The sequence below is a fragment of the Malus sylvestris genome, chromosome 3 (genome assembly GCF_916048215.2).
Source record: "Malus sylvestris chromosome 3, drMalSylv7.2, whole genome shotgun sequence".
Taxonomy (NCBI): Eukaryota; Viridiplantae; Streptophyta; class Magnoliopsida; order Rosales; family Rosaceae; genus Malus; species Malus sylvestris.
Window position 1 is genome coordinate 17,498,606 of NC_062262.1, and position 26,498 is coordinate 17,525,103.

Genomic DNA, 26,498 nt, shown 5'->3' on the forward strand with positions numbered 1-26,498 from the left:
ATTGTCGTTTAAAATTTTGAAACCTTACAAACCCTCATGAATAGCATTTTTAAGGGATTTCAAAAAAAAAAAAAATCATAATCATTAACGTACGAGTCTGAAAAACGTGAAAGCATATATAAACGCTCGTGATTGCATCATCTACGCTTAGACGATGGTTACATGGCCGTTTAGATGTTTAATGTGGAAAGCCTTCATGAAAACATCGTCAATATAACTCTTAAAACAATATATCAAGCCAAATTTCCAATACCATTTCCCTTGGTGATTGATGAAAATTAAAGGGTTTTATAGTAAAAAACATGCAAGGTTCCTTAACATTGAAACACAACTTCCTTCATTTTGCATATCCTTGAACATTTGGTATTTTGTAATAATGTTCTAATGTTTTTTCATTAGCCTCCTCTTATTTTGGGGTATGTAATATGTCACATCCCGGCCCGAGATGGACCACTTCCCGGGCCCGCTCCATCACCGTAGCACAATATTGTCCGCTTTGGGCTTACCATTCCCTCACGGTTTGTTTTTGGGAACTCACGAGCAACTTCCCAGTGGGTCAACCATCCTAGGAGTGCTTTGGCCTCCTTCTCGCTTAACTTCGGAGTTCTGACGGAACCCGAAGCCAGTGAGCTCCCAAAAGGCCTCGTGCTAGGTAGGGATGAGAATATACATTTAAGGATCACTCCCCTGGGCGATGTGGGATGTCATAACTGACACACCCTGTCCCGAAGGAGGGCATGTTGGCCATCACGTGAGAGTGACGTAACCATTACAGTTCGGAAGCTTAAAAAAATACAATTACTAAGATGAAACACCCGAGGGTGAGTCCTACTTTTGTGAATTCTGTCAGAACACCGTTGGATTCCTCGTGGCCACCAAAGCTCTGCTATCTAGAACCTGGAGGGGTGCAAAACAAAGTTGAGTGGGTCAGTAAAACAAAGTTTTTCGAAAACATTTCATTTAAAACATTTCTAACCCCTCGCTGTAAAACCTGTATACTTTCCCAGAAAATAACATAATAGCATATACCTTCAAATATCTCAAATCATCAATCTTTATCAAAACCAGAAAGTATGCCATGTCATAATGTCAAAAACAGAATATGGATGCATCAATATAACAGGTGAAATAAGGAATCAACCGGAGACCCTGCAATTGGTCCTGTGCGGTTAATTCTGTAGCTCAATATCCAATCCAACCGGAGTCACCACGATGACCTGTATGGCGCTACTCTGCACATAAGTTGGAACTACCTGAAGTAGTATGTACGACAAGAATGGTGTAATAATACGCTCTAGTGCTTCTCTCATCAATCATCTGTGCATATAATTTAAGGTCACCTACCAGTCGGAACCACCTCTAGTGGTCTGTACGACTAGCATGTCGGAACCCTCTATCGGTCTGTACGACATGCACCTACTTGGATCCAAGGTGAGCGTGCGGTGCGGTGAATAATATAAGCACTAACACCAGGGGTGCATGTTATGAGCTCTCAACATAATTCACATCATCAATGATTCACATGAATAACATAAAACTCACCTGATACTCACCTGTGCGCCCACATCACCAATTCACACACACACATATATATATATATATATATATCTGTATATATATGCATCAATTATCAATTCATATATCTCATAATATGCATGCATGTCATTTTAAAACGTACTTTCATTTAAACTCAATTTCTGGGAAAAATTATCAATAGTATATAGCTATAAACAGAAATACTGCCCACTCACCTGGAGTTCGCCCAACAACTCCCTAGCACAACATATCAAGGCGTCATGACGATTGGCGCCTAGAACAATAATCAAATCCAACCTCAGAAATCATATCGATATAATATATAACTTATATAAAACACGTCACTACGTAGTTCGATCCAGAAGATCTACAACTCAGATTTCAAATCCATAACTTCCAAAGGTCCACAATATACCTCTAGGACAACATCCTAAAATTTCATTACCATCCAACGGTCGGATCTCCGTCAATTTCCAAAACCAAGTGACGGTTAAGATTCTATTTTATGAACTTACAACTCCAATTCCGAAAGATCCGTAAATCGGATTCCCGATCCGTAAGTTCCTATAATCCTTAAATACTACGTATTACAACGTATCAAAGTTTGGTGACGATCCGACGGTTGGAACGTCGATTCACCTTTTGGCCTAACCACAAATCGTAACGAACTTAGGTTCAATTACTCAATTTACGTCCATCAATTATCAAAACTGAACCTAGAACCTTAAACACATGCTAAGAATGACATTGGCTGGCCATTGGCCACGCGCCGCCGCACGGGCCGCCTCGGCTCGCCGGAAAAATCTAACTATTTCCAAAAATTCTCAAAACATACAGAATTGAAGATCTCAATGAGTAGAGTAAACTTTATACCTGAGGTCAAGGCCAATTTGGCCTGGAAACACTTCAATTTCACCAAAATCTGTGCGGAACCCTAGAATTGGGTGAGTTCCAATTCGTCTTCAAATCAACTCCGTCGTCCCAACCAACAATTGGGCATTGTTCTAGTCCTCAAGGGAAGTGTAGGTGTAGTGTCAATTGGAAGAAATTGCTTCAGAATTGGCGGATTCCACCATGGGTGCCCTCGGGCTCGACATGAACTTTTGTCGTGAAATCACAACCAATAACCATCAAACTCAGGTGGAAATGGAAGTTGGGATGACGCCATGATGATACCAAGTGAAAACTGGATAAAAATGGCCTGAAAAATGGCCTAATTTGGCCGGAAATCCTTCTGGGTCGTGCGGGTCCGCAGGAGGAACGGGTTAACCCGGCTGGGTTCCCTTATTTTCTTCTTTTTTCCTTTCCCTCTTGTTCTCTTCCCTGATTCGTCACTCATCTTCCTTTCTCTTCTCCCCATTCGGCCTCATCTTTTCTTCCAGATTGGGAAGCCTTACCCAATCCCGTTTCTGCCTCTGATTTCCTTCCTCCCCGACGGCTTCTTCTTTCACACACGCACACACACACACAAAACCTTCTTTCTCTCATCCCAACCATCCATTTAATTCTTCATTAAATATGGGCCGTCCATTTTCATAAAAGAAGTTCCAGATTTTACTAAATTATAATTTCTAAAATGCCCAAATTTCAAACGTTAATAAATTCTTCGATATAACTCCAAATCACGCACCGTCTGCGCCCACGCGTCCGTAGCGACGAGTACTACTAGGATATGTCAAGAAAACAAATCTTAGATTGCATGACACAATGATTAACCTCGAATAATGTGCGTGCCTCAAAGGGCATTTTTGTAAAATCCTTTATTAAAACTTTAAAACTCTTAAAATCAGGGACGGGCTGTCACAATCTACCCAACTTAAAAAATTTCGTTCTCGAAATTTACACAATCTTTACAATCCATCGATATGCATAAAACAACCTGGAACACATCCCTCTCATTCGATTTTTTGTCTCCCAAGTAGTTTCTTCTGCTAAATGATTCCTCCATAAAACTTTTACCAAGTACACTGTTTTATTTCTCAGGACTTCCTCTTTCTATTCCAAAATAATCATGGGTTCCTCATTATAAGTCAAATTTGGATTAATCTCTAAGGGCTGAACCGGAATCATACACGACAAATCTGTTACTTTGTAACGGAGCATCAAAACATGAACTACCGTATACACCTTATCCAATCCCGAAGGTACTCAAACTTGAAAGTATTTCACCGATTCCTTCAATAGTCAAAGACGGCCTGATGTACTTAGGATTTAACTTGTCTTCCATTTCGACCCGAATCGCACCTTTCCAATGTGATAATTTCAAAAACATCCAATCTCCTGCATTACACGTCCGGTCAGTGGCATGTTTGTCTGCTAAGCTCTTCAGCCGATCCTGGCTCACTTCCAGGTTAGACTTAATTACTTGAATATTCCGAGTAGTCTCCTCCACTAACTCAGGGCCTGGAATACCATCCGTCCACAATTCTAACAATATCGAAACACAAGACACAGCTTCCCACGACCTTATGGCGTTGCTCTAGGGAACAAACCGAAAGGACCAACATACCTAAGAAGTTCAACAGATCCGTAAGCCCAAATCTCTTTTCCATAAGACAGATAAATAACTGTTGCACTTCTGGAAAGGTTATTGCTCTTTCATTGAAGAATACTGCGCTGATTTAGTAAGCCAATCAATTATCACCTCAATTTCATCATAACCATCTCGTGAACGAGGAAACTTGCACACATAATCTATATTAATATTTTCTCATTTCCGCTGCGGAACGGGAAGTAACTACATCAATCCAAAAGACTTCTTTCTTTTCGTTTTCACCTGCTGACAGATGTTACATCTATTTATATATACAAACATTTCTCTTTTCATACCCGACCAATAGTAAAATGATCGAATGGTATAATACATCTTAGTACCTCCAGGATGCATTGTATAAGTTGAATAGTACGCAAATTCCAAAATTGCTTCCTTTAATTCCATAACATTAGGTATAAACACCTTGTTTTCTTACATAAGCTTGCCATCTGATTCTCTAACTCTGAGGTCTTTCTTTTTCCCGTTATTCCTTGCTTTAAATAAATTCTTGAATTTCTTCGTCAAACGCTTGAGTCTCGAGTACGACCTACCAAATAGGCCTAACTTGAAAATTAGCAAGTACGTTTTCTTTTCGATCTTCCATTCCCAACTTTACTCCAGTAGATCTCAAATCCACAAGAAGATGAACATGGCAATCGTACCAAGCATTAATTCTCGCTGGGGTCTTCCTACTAAAGCATTGGCCACAACATTTGCACGATCACCCTGGTCGTGCAATCATAATCACTAAGCAACTTAATCCACCTTCGTTGCCTAAGATTAAGATACCTCTGAATAAACAGATATTGGATACTCTTTTGATTCGTAAAAATCTTGCACTTTTCTTCCCATAAAGACAATGTCTCCAAATCTTCAAAGCAAAGATGATAGTTGCTAATTCTAAATCATGAGTAGGGTAATTCATCTCATGAGGTTTCAATTGTCATGAAGTGTAGCAATCACATGTCCCAAAAATGCCACTTGATTCGTCCAAAATTGACATTTGCTAAACTTAGCATACAACTGATGTTCCCTCAAACATTTTAACACCAACTCAAAATGACTAGTATGCTTTACTTTCACTTAAGAGTATACCAGACCTCAACTCTTTCCTTGAAAACACATAGGCACCTCTAAGCTGATCAAACAATCATCAATGCGCGGCAATGGATAACGGTTCTTACTCGTTACCCGATTCAATTACCTAATATCCATACATATTCTTAAGGTGACCTTCTTGCTTCCTTATAAACAAAGCTGGGGTTTGTTGGAAATGTGCCCTAAAGCCAATCATATGATGATACTTTACGGACATTTCACATGTTAAACTAATCTAGTTTAAATATAAAGGGCAAATATTATTGTTTAAGCCGTCTCATATAAATGTTATATGCTTAAACGATAAGTCCAAGGAATATGTAATTGGGAGAATGCGATCTAAAGAAGTTAGATTCATGAGACCTTTCTTTCGTAGACACATCCTAAACGTTCTTGATCATAGGATTGCCAATTGGGCATTGACAGTCCGTTAAGATCAGTACGTGCTGTGTCTTTTCTCAGGAAGAGTGACTAGTCTCGAGTCATTGGTGTGTGTGACATCAAGACAAGTACGTAGGTGCTCAATAGAGAATGAGTTCACTGAACACGATCAACGAAGAGTTCTCATATTCATGTCACATGAGAACTCATGGTTGGGATAATGCAAAGTAGTCATTTGACCTGAGGCATCACGTTTGTCTTGTGGTTAAGTACTTGATCTTTTATTATGTCAAAGTCACTCAATCAGGAGGGTGTCCACGACATCGTTGGGGCTAAGCCACTTAGCTATGGAGGCAAGTGAATGCGCAACAATGGATCTCTAACCTTCAAACCGTTTGGGGGAGAATACTCTATGTTATGATTTAGAATCTCTGGCCAGAGTATGAATGAGATTTAGGAAAGTCGTTCCAAATCACATTCAAGGTAATCATATAAGCTCACGAATCACATTGGATAGTAGACATGAATAAATAAACTATCAAACCAAACAATGTGATCAAGAGTATTGTATTAGAGAAAGACCGTATTGCATTTGTAATCCTAAACTGAATAGGTTCTCTACCTCTTCTGATTAGCTTGGGTAACCATGATATGCTGCTAGGTGTCACTCATGGTTTATGGAAGCCCTAAATGTGTGTAATCACTAAAGGGAGAATTGAAAGTAAGTTTCAATTCACAATCGATTTGAAAGAGTTCTAATCGCCCACTGCCTCGCTAAAAGGAACCTAATGGATCGTACACCGTGTAAGGTGGAGATTGAAGAAACAATGGAGATGAGTAAGAATAATTAAATGGTTTAATTATTTATGGCAAGGATTAATTAATATGTTAATTAATCAAACGAATAAAGTTCGTTAAAAGACCACGGGTTAGTTTTGGGCCTCAAGGCCCAATGGGCTTCGAACGTCAAGCCCATTGACTTAAGTTGTATGACAACTTAATTCACAAAGGCCCAAAAAGCCCAATAAAACCCTTATGGCCGGCCATGTTAGAGAGAATGGCCTTTTGGTTCTTTAGGTCACTTATTTGAAGTGACTATAAAAAGGGCTTTATAGCCTAAATTCATTATGGGTTTCTTTTAGAGAAAATTGGTGAGAACTTGTCTCTCCTTTTCTCTCTAGGAGGCCGGCCCCCTTGGAGGGTGTATCTAGCAATCCCACTCCTCCAAGGTCACTCATTTCTTCTCCAATCTCTCCTTGGTGTGGAGACTTAGAGGTTCTCAATTTTGGGAACTTGGAGGACCATATTCTTCCATCCAAATCCATGGATTTTAGATGCAAGGAATTAAGGCCCTCTCTTTGGGTGATTAGCCTTTGCTTATGCAAAGAGGAATCTACAAAGATATATATTTCTCAACTCACTTTGATTTGAGTTGAGTCTTGGTTCACCAATCTACTAGGCTTTGTATTTCATGGTTAATGTTTTGTTTTTGAATGCATGCAAGCATGATTCTGCCTTTTAATTGTTAAATGCATGCTATAGATGTTATTCAAATGAACATGTTTTCACAAAATAATCCTTCAAGTGGTATCAGAGCCTAGGTCTAGTAGTTGGTGAATCCTTTTGGGTTTTGTAGTTCATAGTTTGTGATTTAAAAGTTGTAATATGTTACAAGCTTTATTCTTGTTTCTTTGAATGTAAATTTTGTTAGAAAATTTGCCATCTCAAATGTTGTAGATGAAGTTCTTATGAGCATGAATATTGGAGCTAAAATTTGGTGCCATGCTTTTGGGAATTTTCGGCCAAATCCAAAGGGTGGATTTTTGGGTTCTTGTTTGACTTGTTAAAAGTGTTTTCAAGTAACTTTTGGAACCCCTATGTACCCTAGTTTGGTTATATGTTATTTCCCTAAAGTTTGAATGTTTTTGAGATGTTTTTGGGTGAAAAATGTTCATGGAAATTTTTGAGTTTTTCATGAGTGTTCTTCATTGTTCTTGACATTTTTGCCAAAAACAAAAAGTTTGGTGTTTTGATTCAAAGTTTTGATTTATTTCATAAATTTTATGTTTTATGTTTTTCAAATGTTTAAATGTTTTAGATATTTGTTTAAATTGTGATAGAAATAATGGTGGGTGTGAAAGGATTAATTCCCTTTCACACACACCACTTGTGCACTTGCATGCTTTATGTCAAAACTCACAAATCAACACACACATCACTCACATCTCCTCTCCAAAACCGGCCACCCTACATGTAGGGTACTTTTGGGGCTTTTATGCAATTACATAAAGTTTTGATACTTTTGTGTATTTGCACTTTGGCCCAAAAGTTTACGTTTTTACGTTTAGGTCCAAAAACGCTAAAGGACAAATTGTTTTGCTCCTTTAATGAAGTTTTTGCATTATTAAAATTTTGGGTTCTAGTTGTAATTACATGAAGTAGTGGACTTTTGTGTTTTTACAAAGTGACCCCAAAAGTTTTGCAATATAGCCCAAATGTTGAGGTTAATTGCTTTATGGCCCAAATAAGTTATGGTTATTGCATATTGGCCCAAATTAGGTAGAGAACAAAATTGTTTTGTCTCTTTAAATGAGAATTGGATTTTCATTTCATTTAGCTCCATTTAAATCAATCTTATGGATACAAAAACCAAATGAAAATGTTGCATTCTATTTAATTAGTTAAAGTGTTAATTAATTAAAGGGTGATTATGAACCTAAGCCTAATATAATTGAGCTATGTGAAAGGCCGTTTCAAATTTGTTTGAACCATGGGAATGTGTAGATTAGATTTTGGTTGTAATTTGATTTGATCAAATGTTGTAAAAGAGCATAAGCTCTTCTTTACTTTAAAGTAATTTGATTTATGCAAATGTTGTAATGAGCATAAGCTCACCTTTACTTTGAAGTACTTCTTTCTTGCTTTATTTGATATGCATGAAAATGAAGTAGTTGGGTCCAACGCCCCTAAGACAACACGCCTTAATGTGATTAAACGCGTAACTAAAATCAATCACCATCCCTAGACCGAGATTCAACACTAGGCTCGTGTTGAATCTAAACAAAGGTTCATAGTCATCCTAAGGCCCTAAGGCAACTATATAGTCCATCAATGAATGCAAACCTTATGTTAGTAGTATCATATACTCTTGCTTTAAAAACCGTTTTATAAGCATAGTGGGAGTATTAAATACAACTAAAACAATCATATGGACCAATAGTTGTAATAGGACCAAAATTGTTTTAATAGAGATTAAAATGTATGTTTATATGTGATGAGACCTAAAACCCTCAACCAAACCATTATTAAGTTGACAAGCGTGAGAGTGCTTTGAACACTCTTTCGTGGCCTTCCACCGTGGTAGGCTCCGATCGTTTATGACTTGTACACCGCCTTCACCCTATCATGGGGGAGTGCAAAGTGCATGCTTATACTCAGGAGGAGTCTATATACATACTTGATGAGGTGAGTGTAGGCAATGAGGATGGCCAACATCATATCATTGTGAGGCTATTCTTGAACCCCTTCACGAACTAAGCATGGTGGGAATGACTTAACTAAGTGCAATGGAGCCAACATCATATCATTGTGAGGTGACATTCTCTAGAGGCCAAATAAGATGGGTACTTGCAAGTGATGCAAATGAGTAAGCGTACTCTCTCATTATTATTAATGCTAGCCAACATCATATCATTGTGAGGTGGGCTTGGTAGTAGTGAGTCTCCCATACCCTACTAAGAGTTTCCTCCAAAACTCTCGAATTCCAATGAGGGATATGGAATTTGCCAAAAATAGTGGGTGGTGCTATTTGATTTAAAGACCAGAATCAAATGGCTTAAAATCAATCAATTTATATTCGTTATGTATTTGTTTACCAATATATTTGCAAACGCTATCCAAAACTTGACAAAGAAAAGCCGAATGCTTTATTTTCCGGACTTGGTACAACAATCCCAAAGATTGTCTTAAATGGATTGCATATGTACCTAAGTAGTCTCATCCTCACAATCTTCCTATTGATAATGTACCATTGGAAGAAAATGTTAGATAAGTCTATCATAAGGAGGACAACACTTTTAATGTCATAATTCTTCACTTACAAATCGTTGTATGAAGAAATAAGAGTTGCTTTGAACAACCCTTAGTCAATGCAAACACTAGTGCTTGTTTCTTTGTTAAATGAACAAAGAACTTGAGAAGAAAGCACAAGGGCATGGACACTTTATGTGCCATGATTCTTCACTTACAAATTGTTGTATGAAGAAATGAGAGTTGCCTTGAACAACTCTTGAAAGTTTGTAATTATGTTTAGAACATAATGGTTGGTTGACAAAAATAGTCCATCAACATGGACTTATGATGATTTTGAATCATTGAGTGTTGAAGTGATAAACCACTTAACGAGATGGAAACTAGGCAAGGACTTCACCTATGTGTCCCTATCCTAATGGTTCACTAAGTTTATTGTAAACTATGTAGTGAACAATAACCACATGCTCTCCAAAATGTTTGATGTGTATAACACAATTGAAATAAGTTTCAAGAGAGATAGTGGGAGTTTAGGGACCATGACTATTGTAGTCAAAGGAGAAGTCAAAAGAAGAAGATAAAATTAACTCCAAGGGAACAAACTTTCTTTATGAAAGGATGGACATTGGAAGGGGTATTTGCAAGAAATGTCTTGCAAGTGTCAAGAACACACCTTTCGAAGGTGTTGTAAATTGTTCTTGAATAATTCAAAACAGTTGGTTCTTCTACTTGAATGCTTGATTCCGTATTAATAACTATGTTTTACAATCGTTGTAAAAGTATGACTAATAAGAAGTAGAAGATATATGAGAGAAGAAAAAGGTGCTTCACATTCGGAACGTGAATAAAATAAAGATCTCTGCGAAAGCAGATAGTACTTACTTCCTCATATGAACTACCAAAGAAATTGGAAAAACCAAAGATTGTCTTTACATTCCAATTTTAAGGAATTTAATTCTGTCACTATAGTAGAGATGGATGAATGTTTTGTTTGACAAAACATTGTTCTTTATTAATCAATGATTGGATTATAGTAATCTAATTGATTGTCTCTATAGTAGAGATGATATGGTAGTGTTAACTGTTTAGAATACAATGATGCTTAAAACCCAAAAGGTTGCATGGTAGTGACTAATCCCAACTAAGTTGTGATACCTCTAAATCATAAATTACGAGTTGGTCATAGATGGATGCTTTGGATCGTTAGATCCGGATCCAATACCTTCTTGTTAAAATTGTATAGAAGCGAAATGTTCGAATCTTTATTCTTTTGGAAAGAAGAAAGAATCACAAAGTTGTTGAGGTTAATTCACTTAGATGTTAGTGGCACTTGTCCACAACATAATACTACTCATGTTATATGACATTCACCGAAGATCACTCTCGGTTGGACTATAGTTTATTTTGAATAAACACAAGTCCGAATACTTTGCAAAAGTTTTCAAAGAATTCAAGAAATGTAAGTTGATGAGTAAGACGTCTAAAGTATTTACCTCCTTAGATTTGATCCAAGGAAAAGAAACACTTTAGATGAGTCTCCTTGAAAGATATCAAGGAAAGAAGCATCATAAGATAATAAATTTCTCCATTAAGGAGAAGAACGAACTCGAATAAGATTTAGTTCGTTAGATGTTATCTATTACCCATATATAGGATATATACTTCTAAAACAATATGATTGTCAATTAGAAGATCTTCCAAATTTTTCATGACTCCATAAGATGTAGTTGGAAAGAAAGACAAATCTCAAGCATGTTAAGATTTGGGGTTGTGTGCTAATAAGCAATATTTGTTTGATAACAATCTTGTGGGATATCCTTAAATTAACTTTTGGATATCGCTTCTATAAACCAACTAACAAATGTTGTTTTGTTGGGTAGTTCATTGTAATCCTACAATGTGATTTGCCTAAAAGCAAATGAACAAGAGATAGAACTCAAAGAATGGGTTCTTTGAGAGACAAGAAAGTAATCAACAAATATAAACAACCTAGTTCCTATACCAAAAGCTCCAAGGTAGTCGAGAAGGATTTATAAACCGTCTCAGTTGAATGGTTTGAACTTTATGACTATGTCATAGAGTTGCACCTCTTAATTCGAAAGAAATAAGAATGAAAATCCTTATGACTACATTGAGTGTATATATGATATATACTCAAGGAAATGGTAAAGTACCATTTGACCCGAAATAATGAAACCCCCATAGCTAATTGGTAGCTTAAGGTGACTGCAATCAAAGAGAATGGTTGACTTTGAAGAAACCATCTTTGACGTAGTCTTGTTTTTCAATTAATTCGAAGATAGCTAGCTACAACTAAATGGTGATTCAATGTTTGGACATTATATGGGTTTCCGAAACCATTATTAAGATAGTCTTGATAATATATATGTCTAAAACTATGAATCACAAGACATGTAAGTTGTAGAGATCCATCCATCATGAATCTAAGCAAGCTAGTGGGAGCTATGAGCATCTTATGAGAAAAGGATCAAATCGTTTGATTTCTCATAAAGATGTAAATGAATCTTTTGTTTACTAGGTTTACAAAAGATTAGTGGAAGTTAATCATGTTCCTAAAATTTAAATATATATTTGATATATTAATTTTGGAAATGAAAAGAATACTTCTTCGTTAAAGTTATGACTTTAAAACATTATATGAAGATAGAATGTATATGGGAGATATAGTCTATATACATGGGATGGAAATCTATAATGATATATTTCATGATATAATTGGATTATATCAATCCCTAATAATAGACAATAGATGCTAGGAAGTTTCTCATATGATGATAAACTTCAATTAGAAGGACAACTCTAGTGAGACTAAGAAGTTGCTCTTCTCAAAGGGAACATACCCTTTGACTCTCAAAGGGATTTATGTGTTTCATATTGTATGAAAAACATTGATATGAGTTGTACCTAGAACGGTACAAGACGATATCAGTGCAAGCCCAGGATCAGAACCACGGCAACTGTCAAGTGAGTCCTTAAGTATTTGAGAAATACTAAAGGATAGATTCCTCAAAGAATGAGGAAGAATTAGAGTAACGTAATGGAAGCGTAAATGTATTAGATTATGAATCTAATCCATCATTGGATGTTTCTTCATTATGAATGAAGAGATAAACAAATATCTCTTTATTATGACTAAAGAGATATTTGGATGGAAACATTAAAGTAATGCCTTTAGTGTGTTCCATTATGAATGCAAAATATATTGCCATATAGAAGTTTACAACAATGTTGTTTGGATGGGAAAGTTCATTTATGAACTCTCTATTCGGTTCCAACCAGAAAGTGTATCTAGTGTACTGACACTATGACACTAATGGGGCGATAGCTCAAGCCAGGGAATCAAGGTCTCATCAAGGTCCGAACTCATATGAGAGACTGAACCACATGATTGAGAATCATGTATAATGGTGACGTCGTTATTCTCAAGGTTGCTTCTATGGATAACATATAGATATCCATTGTCTAGGCCTACTACTCAGCCATTTATGAAATGACTACAGAAGAGGTATCATCACTGATGATCAAGCTGATTGGCTCTAGTGCAAGTGGGAGATTGTTGGAAATGTGCCCTAAAGCCAATCATATGATGATACTTTACGGACATTTCACATGTTAAACTAATCTAGTTTAAATATAAAGGGCAAATATTATTGTTTAAGCCGTCTCATATAAATGTTATATGCTTAAACGATAAGTCCAAGGAATATGTTATTGGGAGAATGCGATCTAAAGAAGTTAGATTCATAAGACCTTTCTTTCGTAGACACATCCTAAACGTTCCTGATCATAGGATTGCCAATTGGGCATTGACAGTCCGTTAAGATCAGTACGTGCTATGTCTTCTCTCAGGGAGAGTGACTAGTCTCGAGTCATTGGTGTGTGTGACATCAAGACAAGTACGTAGGTGCTCAATAGAGAATGAGTTCACTGAACACGATCAACGAAGAGTTCTCATATTCATGTCACATGAGAACTCATGGTTGGGATAATGCAAAGTAGTCATTTGACCTGAGGCATCACGTTTGTCTTGTGGTTAAGTACTTGATCTTTGATTATGTCAAAGTCACTCCATCAGGAGGGTGTCCACGGCATCGTTGGGGTTAAGCCACTTAGCTATAGAGGCAAGTGAATGCGCAACAAGGAATCTCTAACCTTCAAACCGTTTGGGGGAGAATACTCTATGATATGATTTAGAATCTCTGGCCAGAGTATGAATGAGATTTAGGAAAGTCGTTCCAAATCACATTCAAGGTAATCATATAAGCTCACGAATCACATTGGATAGTAGACATGAATAAATAAACTATCAAACCAAACAATGTGATCAAGAGTATTGTATTAGAGAAAGACCGTATTGCATTTGTAATCCTAAACTGAATAGGTTCTCTACCTCTTCTGATTAGCTTGGGTAACCATGATATGCTGCTAGGTGTCACTCATGGTTTGTGGAAGCCCTAAACGTGTGTAATCACTAAAGGGAGAATTGAAAGTAAGTTTCAATTCACAATCGATTTGAAAGAGTTCTAATCGCCCACTGCCTCGCTAAAAGGAACCTAATGGATCGTACACCGTGTAAGGTGGAGATTGAAGAAACAATGGAGATGAGTAAGAATAATTAAATGGTTTAATTATTTATGGCAAGGATTAATTAATATGTTAATTAATCAAACGAATAAAGTTCGTTAAAAGACCACGGGTTAGTTTTGGGCCTCAAGGCCCAATGGGCTTCGAACATCAAGCCCATTGACTTAAGTTGTATGACAACTTAATTCACAAAGGCCCAAAAGCCCAATAAAACCCTTATGGCCGGCCATGTTAGAGAGAATGGCCTTTTGGTTCTTTAGGTCACTTATTTGAAGTGACTATATAAAGGGCTTTATAGCCTAAATTCATTATGGGTTTCTTTTAGAGAAAATTGGTGAGAACTTGTCTCTCCTTTTCTCTCTAGGAGGCTGGCCCCCTTGGAGGGTGTATCTAGCAATCACACTCCTCCAAGGTCACTCATTTCTTCTCCAATCTCTCCTTGGTGTGGAGACTTAGAGGTTCTCAATTTTGGGAACTTGGAGGACCATATTCTTCCATCCAAATCCATGGATTTTAGATGCAAGGAATGAAGGCCCTCTCTTTGGGTGATTAGCCTTTGCTTATGCAAAGAGGAATCTACAAAGGTATATATTTCTCAACTCACTTTGATTTGAGTTGAGTCTTGGTTCACCAATCTACTAGGCTTTGAATTTCATGGTTAATGTTTTGTTTTTGAATGCATGCAAGCATGATTCCGCCTTTTAATTGTTAAATGCATGCTATAGATGTTATTCAAATGAACATGTTTTCACAAAATAATCCTTCAGAGTTTTCCAAGGTAACATACTAGGTTGACTGAAACCTTTATCAACCAATACCTGTGACTGAATTTTCAATTCCTTTAACTCTGTAGGAACCAATCTATAGCATAAAGTCTGTACTTGGAGACAATTCAATAGTGAACACCACATCTCTGTCTGGTGGCAATCCATGTAAATCATTCTGGAAACACATTAGGAAAATGTCTACCACTCATACGTCATCCACAATACTAGGAGTACAATCCTGCAACACCACATGAGCTAGGTATCCTTGGCAACCTTCTGATAACAATCTTTTTGCTCTCACAACAGAAATAACGGCATGCCTCACTCCACTTTGCTCAATCACAAAAGTAACATCTGATAATCCAAGACAATGGAAAGTAACTGATTTCCCGTAGCAATCCATATTGGCACGATTATAATGTAACCAATCTGTGCTTAAAATCACATCGAAATCCACAATGTCTAACGGGATACGATTCGCTGGCATAACTACTTCTTCCACCATCACTGGACACCCTGAATAGTCATAACTGACATAGAATGACCTTCCTGTTTACTTGCTTAACGAATCCAACCAATAAGTTATGGGTATTACGGTCTGCAGCCCGCAATAACGATAACTCATTGTCGTCTCGATAAGTAAGCAACAATTCTTAAAGGTGCAATATTATCATTTTACTCCTCACAGGGAAAATACATATATACGCCTAGATCGTGCTCATTCACTACTTCCTTTGGCAACATCGTCAATAATAAGAATTATATCAGCCGGAGTCAGCTAGAATTACCTGTACGGCTGAGTCTACAGCTCGATTATCCATGTTAGCACATAAGTCGGAGTCACTTATAGTGACTTGTACGACTTACTCATCAATTTTCCAAGTAATATGTCAAGGAAGACTGCTGGGTAACAACTGATCCTAGGGACAATTCATACCTCTATGTCTCATCTAACCACATGAACACATTCACAACTTCCCACACTCTCCAAAGTGCCTAATATTGTACCTACGGTACAAAGATACATTTCCTCTACCAGAGTCACCTTGTCTATGAGATCTGGGATCACTAGTAAATCTATTACTTCGCCTCTGTCCAGTGGCACTAAAACCTCAGCTGGGAAAATTAGTTCTAGTTTCACTTCTTTTGAAGCTCTGAGTCTTCCGAGGTCTTTGATATGATGGATCTTTAACTTTATCGTCTTTCTTCTAATTCTCAATCTTTTCTTATTCCTCTTTACTCTCGCTGATCATGTTCTCTGAGTCCTCAATGCTCAACAACATCTCATAAACTCCTAGTAAAAAGTACAATGAATAGTGGTCGCCAAAGAACGCCACTTCTTCTTATTATCCAGCCAAAAACGACATAACACCTTGACCGGATTAGCAACAACATCCGAATGGAAACAAGGCAAGTCTGTAAACTCTCTATAATAATATGCCGGAGGAATGAACTTTTCCTTAAACAATTCTTTAAACGACTTCCAAACAGCTATTCTTCCAATAACATCGGATAACATTCCTATCTCCATCAAAATGCGGATTCAACACTCAGAAACTAGGTAGTCATCTCGACCTACCTGTCGGGAGGAAGATTCCCTTGACTTTGCATAATCCGAAACGCCTTTTCCCAAATGATTAAGCCATCGATCTGCTCCCTTAGGTTCTTCATTTCCTTAAAGTGATTCAAATTTAACTTATAACCAGTCTCAAAAGGTTCCCTTAGATAATAGACTGAATCACAATGGCAATAGTTTCCCCCCAAACTACTATATCAGGGAAATTAGGTCCATCCGAACTACGTGGCTCGCTACGGGGCGGTATAGTTTTGACAGAAGACACTAGGAAATTCTCAAGATGTCCAGAATTGCAACCTAGGCTCTGATACCAATTGACACACCCCATCCCGAACGAGGGCATGCTGGCCATCACGTGAGAGTGACGTAACCATTTACACAGTTCGAAAGCTTAAAAAAATACAATTACTAAGGTGAAACACCCGAGGGTGAGTCCTACTTTTGTGAATTCTGTCAGAACACCGTTGGATTCCTCGTGGCCACCAAAGCTCTGCTATCTAGAACCTGGAGGGGCGCAAAACAAAGTTGAGTGGGTCAGTAAAACAAAGTTTTTCGAAAACATTTCATTTAAAACATTTCTAACCCCTCGCTGTAAGACCTATATACTTTCCCAGAAAATAACATAATAGCATATACCTTCAAATATCTCAAATCATCAATCTTTATCAAAACCAGAAAGTATGCCATGTCATAATGTCAAAAACAGAATATGGATGCATCAATATAACAGGTGAAATATGGAATCAACCGGAGACCCTGCAGTTAGTCCTGTACGGTTAATTCTGTAGCTCAATATCCAATCCAACCGGAGTCACCACGGTGACCTGTACGGCGCTACTCTGCACATAAGTCGGAACTACCTGAAGTAGTCTGTACGACAAGAATGGTGTAATAATACGTTCTAGTGCTTCTCTCATCAATCATCTGTGCACATAATCTAAGGTCACCTACCAGTTGGAACCACCTCTAGTGGTCTGTACGACTAGCATGTCGGAACCCTCTATCGGTCTGTACGACATGCACCTACTTGGATCCAAGGTGAGCGTGCGGTGCGGTGAATAATATAAGCACTAACACCAGGGGTGCAGGTTATGAGCTCTCAACACAATTCACATCATCAATGATTCACATGAATAACATAAAACTCACCTGATACTCACCTGTGCGCCCACAACACCAATTCACATATATATATATGCATCAATTATCAATTCATATATCTCATAATATGCATGCATGGCATTTTAAAACGTACTTTCATTTAAACTCAATTTCTGGGAAAAATATCAATAGTATATAGCTATAAACAGAAATACTGCCCACTCACCTGGAGTTCACCCAACAACTCCCTAGCACAACACATCAAGGCGTCATGACGATCGGCGCCTAGAACAATAATCAAATCCAACCTCAGAAATCATATCGATAGAATATATAACTTATATAAAACACGTCACTACGTAGTTCGATCTGGAAGATCTGCAAATCAGATTTCAAATCCATAACCTCCAGAGGTCCACAATATACCTCTAGGACAACATCCTAAAATTTCATTACCATCCAACGGTCGGATCTCCGTCAATTTCCAAAACCAAGTGACGGTTAACATTCTATTTTATGAACTTACAACTCCAATTCCGAAAGATCCGTAAATTGGATTTCCGATCCGTAAGTTCCTATAATCCTCAAATATTACGTATTACAACGTATCAAAGTTTGGTGACAATCCGACGGTTGGATCGTCGATTCACCTTTTGGCCTAACCACGAATCGTAACGAACTTAGGTTCAATTACTCAATTTACGTCCATCAATTATCAAAACTGAACCTACAATCTTAAACACATGCTAAGAATGACATTGGCAGGCCATTGGCCACGCGCCGCCGCACGGGTCGCCGCGGGTGGCGGTCGGCCGCCCCGGTTCGCCGGAAAAATCCAACTATTTCAAAACATTCTCAAAAAATACAAAATTGAATATCTCAATGAGTAGAGTAAACTTTATACCTGAGGTCAAGGCCAATTTGGCCTGGAAACACTTCAATTTCACCAAAATCTGTGCGGAACCCTAGAATTGGGTGAGTTCCAATTCGTCTTCAAATCAACTCCGTCGTCCCAACCAACAATTGGGCATTGTTCTAGGCCTCAAGGGAAGTGTAGGTATAGTGTCAATTGGAAGAAATTGCTTCAAAATTGGCGGATTCCACCGTGGGTGCCCTCGAGCTCGACATGAACTTTTGTTGTGAAATCACGACCAATAACCATCAAACTCAGGTGGAAATGGAAGCTGGGATGACGCCATGATGATACCAAGTGAAAACTGGATAAAAATCGCCTGAAAATGGCCTAATTTAGCCGGAAATCCTTCTGGGTCGTGCGAGTCCGCAAGAGGAACGAGTTAACTCGGCTGGGTTCCTTCATTTTCTTCTTCTCTCCTTTCCCTCCTGTTCTCTTCCCTGATTCGTAACTCATCTTCCTCTCTCTTCTCCCCATTCGGCCTCATCTTTTCTTCCAGATTGGGCAGCCTTACCCAATCCCGTTTCTGCCTCTGATTTCCTTCCTCCCCGACGGCTTATTCTTTCACACACGCACACACACGCACAAAACCTTCTTTCTCTCATCCCAACCATCCATTTAATTCTTCATTAAATCTGAGCCGTCCATTTTCATAAAAGAAATTCCAGATTTTACTAAATTATAATTTCTAAAATTCCCAAATTTCAAACGTTAATAAATTCTTCGATATAACTCCAAATCACGCACCGTCTGAGCCCATGCGTCCGTAGCGACGAGTACTACTAGGATATGTCAAGAAAACAAATCTTGGATGGTACGACACAACAATTAACCTTGAATAATGCGCATGCCTCAAAGGGCATTTTTGTAAAATCCTTTATTAAAACTTTAAAACTCTTAAAGTCAGGGACGGGCTGTCACATAATACTTGAAAGATAAACGCTTTAGTTTTTATTATTTATGTTTTGAAGTAATATTTATGTGACAATGTGGTATGCCTATACTAATTTAGTATTATGTTTTACATCATTTTGAGGTCAAATTATGTTTTTCATTTCCATTATTTATTGATTTAAAATATATTTAACGGGTCGGGTCATGTTACCTGATAATATTAACGAGTCAATTTCTGGTCACATCATATTACCACCTTGTTTACTTTAATGGGTGTTACACGACACGACCCGTTAAGATATCGGGTATGTCACGAAAACGACACGAACATGAAAAACACGACACGAATGCTAGGTCTAAAGTAGGCAATGAAATCTGGTCCAAAATTTGTAGAAACTTTGTTCCTTTTTCCTTTCTTTGGTTCCACATTATTTTTTTGGACACTCAAAGAAGAGGCTTCATCTTGACTATGATCATGAATACTTGTTTGTTAGAACCAGTTTGTTTTCTTTGTAAGAAAATATATCTTTAAAGAATTATGCACATGTTGATTCTAATATAGTGTTAACATGTATTGTGGGACCATGATTTTTCATGGCCAGAGTAAGTATGATCCAAATGCAATTACCTCAGAAGTCTGGTTATGGACTCACTAGCTCTGAGCAAAGTTGTATCAGACGAAGTTGTATCTAATCCAGATATGAACACAATCAGATCCTATACGTCAGGGCGAAGAGTCCATGGAGAGTTTCATTTTTTTAGCCTCTCCTTAACATTTCTCTTTGCTAGATTATAATAAAATTATATATTTCCATGGGGCCTATAAATTTTAGTAGATTCACATAAATTCCAGTTTTGGGCTTGGAATGAATATCACATGCATGGAGCAAGAGGGATGGATGAAATTGAAGATCAAAAGAGGCTAGGATTATGCTAAAGTTATGAAGAAATCAATTCAAGAAAAGAAAGTCAAAGATCAAAGCAAGAAAGAAGGAATGTGAGCCAAGTTACCTTATTTGGTCCTAACCTTTCCTAATCCTAAATCACCTAAGTTCCAGCTACAAAGAAGGGTTCCTAAATACTTTGGGACCCTTAGTTATAGGTTCTAGAAGACCTAATCCCAACCACAAAGGGGTTACCGCACTTTCCTTGCATTTCCCTTCCTTGCTGTGCAAGGGATCCTTGTTTCCCTTTCCTTGTGAGCATATCCCTTTCCCTTATCCCTCTAAGACCCTTTGCCGCACCATATTTCCTTTTCCCTTTGGATTTTGACTTTGACTTAGCCTTTTCCTAGTAGGTTTAGAGTCATAAATCCTAAAACATTAATAAAAACTTTCTTTCCTTTTCCCTTTACTTTCTGCCATAACTTAACCTTTATTTCCCTAGGGTTTTTACATACTCTTCTATATATATCTTATCCCTGGACCATTCTATGCATCTTACACCATTCACCACCATTCACACAACCAGAAACATATCCAAACATCCTTTGCCGCACCATTCATCCATTCAGAAACATACCCTTTCACCACCATACATACTTTCAGCCATTTTCCCATACAAACCACCACTCAAACCTTCACCCAACCCTTGTGCCGCAACAAAGAGAAGAAGGAGGACCCTTGGAGTGCTTACTATTCAAGTTTGGATTGCTGGATCATTCTTGGGTTTCGAAACGATGATCATATTTGCATTATGAATTGATTAATTCCAGTTGTGATTTCATAAAGTGTGGATGCAATTTGCTTAACTGTTTTATTCAAAACTTATTCTTGTATGTTAATTAAGGATGTCTACTTAGTTTGCATGCTTGAATCTGATGCTAGAATAAAAGGGAGTTTCACATAATCGTTACAAACTTATTTTCACAAGTAGTGAAGGTTGCTGGCCACGATCGCGTTAAGTTAAATTCCTAGCATGAGTATCATGATGTCATAGTTACAAATGCTTTGTCAATGCTTATGATTTTCATAGAACTTAATGATCTTTGATTGTATCTCTATTATGATGTGCATGTAGGGGACTATTGGAGAATAATTTGGGTTGATGATGTGTATTCCATCCAATTGAATGATCAAAGGAAAATCTGAGGGTTAATTAGTGATGACACAGTTAATCTGGGGCATTGTCATTCATAGTTTATCGAAAAAGCAATTGGAGATTGATTTGTATGCAAGTGTGTCATGTGTGGAGAAGGACCCTCTAGCTAGCCTAGCATCCATTCAAATCACTAAATTCGTCCAAAATCTGTTTTAAGTCTTTAGTTACTTGTTTTTACTTTAAATTCGTCCAAAACCCAATCTCTTTTACTTTAGAGTGTTAAATTAGTTAGAATATGTCTTAGTTTGTGTTTTTAAGTGTTTTGAGTCAAGTTTAATTCAATTTTCGTCCAAATCACTTCCTAGTGTCTAGTTTGAGTCTATTTAGTTGTTTTAAGCTGTTTTGAGTCATTCTAGTTAGTTTTGAGTCTTTTCAGTTTGTTTTGAGTTCGTTGAGTCTAGTTAAGTGTTTTTAAGTTTATTTTTATGTTTTTGAGTCAGTTTAGAGTAGATTAGCAATCCCTCCTAATCCCCGGTTTAGAACGATCCCTACTTATCCATACTACAATTGTCGACAAGAGGGTTTAATTTGTGTGTTAAGTTAATTTTCGCATCAATTCCACATTTAAAGGAATTTTATATAGATTTCGTTATGAAATTTAATGGAGTTTTAATAGCATTTAACAAACAAGCGTCTCTGCAAGTGATGGATTGTTCTGGTGATTGGGGCCTTCCTCTTTAATCCATTGTGTTCTAAGTTTGCAGTTGCTGGTTACTAACGAGAATCAGCTTGAAAGGCAAAAGCTCTTGTCCATTAGGTAATGAAAGTTATCCATTAGAGACTGCCTTAATCTATTTTCCCATTATAACAAACATCTAAAGGTCCGTTTGATAACCATTTCTTACTTAATTTTTAATTTTTATATTTTTGTGTTAGAGATATGGGATAAATACATAGGAGAAATACAAGAGTTGAGGAAGGATAGTGGAAGAGATATACAGAGAATGTAATTGAAAGTAACACCAAACTATAACTAAAATCCAAAAACTATTTCAAATTGTTTTCATTTCCAGATTTTGTTTTCATTTTTCTTGTTTACACCTTTCCCCCTCTCACCATCCTTCTTCATCCCTTTTTTTCTTCCAAATACATTCTCCATATGAAACTACATAAGTAAAAATTAAAAACCAAAAGCGAAATGGTTATTAAATGGCTCCTTAGTTTGTCAAAACATAGAATGTCACCGTGGCGAAGTATCGACAAACACACCAATGGATGCGATGAACAAGAAAATAAATAGTATATACCACTTAAAAGTGAATATAAAGATTCATCTCCAACAGCTTTCAATAAGCTACAACTGGGAATCACTTATTCGGGACCAAAAACCATGATCCATTGACCAATACAGATGACTTTTTTTTTCAAACAACTTTTTATGAGTAAAATGTAAGTGTTTGAGAAACCAAACTGACCCATGACTTAAAACAGGAAATCCCATTCCAGATTATGCTTTCATCATATCAAGTTTGAAGATGATATGCCTCCATACGTGTGCCTATCAGTTTTTCTCACAAATGGTTATGTTATCAGATATTAAATGATTTTTAACAAACACTCCTTGCTCTTTAGAGATTATGATAGTAAGAAGTCGACTCAACCTGTTGGATAGGATCTTCGTGACTATTAGCACAAGGATTAACCAATAAACTAGACAACAAAAAAAAAAAAAAACTAGAAATTTTATGCTGGACTGTAGGCGAAAGGGCTATTAGCACAACGGTTGACTCATGTTTAACATAGTTTCATGGAACAACACGAACAAAATTCCTGCCGTGAGTCCATAAGGCAAAAGAGTTCACAAATCGGACATTGACTAATAGAGCCTCCAAAGAAGACGCATTGCCTGTGCTTTCATTCTAAAAACAGAACATGTAGTAGTGCCACTTAGTATTACGGTTTACTGGTATTCCTCTTTACTTGTAAGTGAGAGGTCTTCAGTTCGATTCTCGCCAAAAGCGAATTTCAACCACATTATTGTGAGGTTTAGCCTACTCCCGCATCCCTAGTGTAGATAAAATCGTTTGTCAAAAAAAAAAAAACAAACAAAACTGGAGTATTTAGAAAGCTAGTCCAACACTGGAAAGAACATCATAAGAAACAAAGGAGGTACTTTTGGGGAAGAGCTAGTCTACGCAACACAAAGCATTGACAACAACAATGGTGAAAGAGAAAAGGAAAGCATTTGTATGTATGCTGTTATTGGTTAATCCTAAGTAACAGACATTCTTTTCAACCTTAATTTAGCAACAAACATTGAAGGCACATTAAACCATATAATACGAAGACTAAATGCATCCACAGGAATAGGTGTTTTTTCTTCGTCGGAATATTGGTAGGTGTACTTCAATATTCGGGTGTTCATACAGAAACAATGAAGCATAAGCAACAAGATTTACTTTCATTCGAATATAACATTCATATATCATCGACAGAATACAAATATAGAATAAGGTTGCCTAAAAGCAATGTCCAAATTAATCTTGAATTAAAAACGGTACATTGTCTTTCTGGAACTTTTTAATAGATTTAATTACTTCTATAGCAAATGCCTTATCCTCTGGGTAATAAGCAATGGGATCAGATAATAAAGAAACTGGTAGGTTAAGCACACCTTCAAGTGTTGCATGAAGACAATAGGCTGAGTAGGTAACATGATATCCACCTTCCTGGACAATCAGAAGACGTCCTCTGCAGTGTCTATCCGCCAGGCCCCGAACCGTGCGGCCAATCTCTTTATAACCCTCCATTGTCAAGCATTGCCTTCCATTTGGATCAAACTAAGCACAAGCAGTGTTATACTATGAGCTACTTCAGGTTTTGTTGACAATAACAAGAAATTTCTTTTGGAGTAGCAAAAGAAAAGCTTGAAGTTCAGGCCATGACGGATTTATGAAAAATCAAATATGCCATCAGTAATTCCCATAGACAAACGGCTATTTTAAGGATGATGGGAGTTTTTGACCTAAAGATGATGAGAATTTCAGATTTGTTAAGCAAGATGAATTTTCATTATAATCACAACGGTAGCTAATCATCTAGATTAGAGTTGAGTAGAAAATTTAACTTTAGGTATTGTAGGCAGTAAACACATATCCTAAACAACCAGACAACATCCCATTCAAAATAAATAAGCAATCAGGTGCTAATCATCTAGATTAGAGTTGAGTAGAAAATTTAACTTACCGCACTTGAATCTTGGCCCATGACCAGAACTATCATTTCAGGTTCAAACTTTCCAACAGCAGGGACAACCAACTCAGTCATGGCATGTCCATATCCTTGGTCCCCTGTCCCATTTGGCAGAGGTATATTCAAATTATAACCTAGCCCTTCCCCTTCACCGAGCTCATCAACAGAGCCAGTTTGTGGGTGAGACGGGCCCCAGGAACCATGATTCATGTGAAGGGAGATTGTAAGAACTTTATCAGACCGATAAAACCCCTCGGCAGTCCCATTTCCATAATGAACATCGATGTCTACGACTGCAACCTTTGCACAGCCAGAATTTAAAGCCAATTGAACAGCAAGACCGGCATTGTTAAGGAAGCAGTAGCCATCAGCTTGTGTAGGCTGAGCATGGTGACCCGGAGGCCTAACCAATGCATAAGAAATTTTTCCGTGTCCATCAAGTACATGCCTCATTGCTGATAATGTAGTACCGGCAGCAAGGAGCGAGGCATCCCATGAGCCGGGGTTCAAGAAAGTGCCGGTACATAGCATCTTACCCCCATCTCTATCTGCTTCAACTAGCTCATTTATGTATTCTAGTACAAAATCACATTTAAACCAATATCAGACTCAAATTACCCAAAACAATATTGTTCATAACATAACCAACTCACATATATCATAAATCACTAATATATCAACCAAAGACTAAAATTTCAAAAACCCACATCAATTTGCACTGAAAGTGTATTGGGTAATTGATTAAATCCAAATTTAATGGCACATAAAGAAAAAACCCAAGAGAACCCATAATTCAAAACCTCAAAAACCCAATCATATTCAACCAAAACCCAGAAGTTGGAAAAGTTTGGAAAGTGAGATTAATTACCTGGAGAGTGGAAAGAGAGCAATTCAGAGAGCAGAGAAGGCCTTCCCGGAACCCAAGATATGTAGGGAGAGATGGGACCTCTTTTTAGAATAGAAACCATGTTTTTGATTCTGTCAGAGTTCTCTGGGTGCTTTTCTAGAACGTCTAGAAAACCAGGATCCATTCCAGTGTCGAATACTCCATGGCCGGAGTCGTGGTTGAGCATGCCCTCGTGCCAGAATACATGTATTCGGTCAGCTGGGGCAGTAGCAGTTAAAGCAGCCATGGAAGGGACTTTTCTCTTTTAGTTGTAAGCGAAGAATACTTGTCGATCTCTGGCTTCAGAGGAAACTTTTACTTTAGTTCATCCTTGTAGAGCAGCCATGGAGAATGGAAGGGACTTCATCCTCCAAAGTGACAGGTGTGCTAACGTGCTCGGTTTGATTGGACAATACTTGGACTACCGACCCTTTGAATTGGCCAATGTAAATAAGACACCCATTAAAGTTATAGTTTTATAAAACTTGTAGGGCTAATGACTCTTCCAATTCCAAACATCCCCATCTTCCTCCAGGACTCCAACGCCTCCACCATTCTTGTTTTCTGGCCATGGCTTGAAGATCGTGATTATGACCACAAACAACACCATACTTCAGTAAATCAAGGGCGTCCATCGGGAAGTGCTTGGACATGCCACGTGTAAAATTTTAATTGGGCCACTTTTTCGAAGAGTCAGTTCTTTGGGTACTGTCTATGAGTACCCAAGTATTATCCAGTTTGATTTTATTTGACTTTTTGTTTTTTCTGGCTTGGGCTTAACCGAATGCCGCACCATAAGTCTTTAGTTTGGATAAATTTTCTGTAGAGTATAGTTTGTATCTAGGAGTGGGTACTAGGTGAGTTGATCGAACTGGATTTTAACCTGC

The 26,498-nt window shown here is 37.6% G+C and overlaps 1 protein-coding gene across 5 annotated transcripts; it reads right to left on the minus strand.

Annotated features, from left to right (window-relative positions):
* Window positions 1-286: 286 nt before the first annotated feature.
* On the minus strand, window positions 287-26,191 carry LOC126614216 (histone deacetylase 8). Of its 5 annotated transcripts, none has more exons than XM_050281808.1 (4): window positions 25,594-26,188; window positions 24,720-25,300; window positions 24,148-24,313; window positions 287-897 (listed from the first exon to the last, which is right to left on the minus strand). In XM_050281808.1, exons 1-4 carry the CDS (start codon window positions 25,856-25,858, stop codon window positions 887-889), a joined length of 1,023 nt encoding a protein of 340 aa, XP_050137765.1. In that variant the 5' UTR covers window positions 25,859-26,188; the 3' UTR covers window positions 287-886. The 5 variants fall into 5 exon arrangements, with proteins under 5 accessions (XP_050137765.1, XP_050137761.1, XP_050137764.1 ...); XM_050281804.1 differs by lacking the exon at window positions 287-897 and adding an exon at window positions 3,282-4,147 and having other exon boundaries at window positions 25,594-26,191; XM_050281807.1 differs by lacking the exon at window positions 287-897 and adding an exon at window positions 17,004-17,029.
* Between the last annotated feature and the right edge of the window lie 307 nt (window positions 26,192-26,498).

Bases quoted from the DNA above. Each gene is read 5' to 3' on its own strand.
- LOC126614216 (XM_050281804.1), bottom strand. From the start codon at position 25,858: ATGGCTGCTTTAACTGCTACTGCCCCAGCTGACCGAATACATGTATTC. The intron at 25,301-25,593 runs GTAATTAATCTC...ATTTTGTACTAG, and splicing joins GCTCTCTTTCCACTCTCCAG to AATACATAAATGAGCTAGTT. The intron at 4,148-24,147 runs GTGTGCTTAACC...AAATCAGCGCAG, and splicing joins TCTTCATGCAACACTTGAAG to TATTCTTCAATGAAAGAGCA.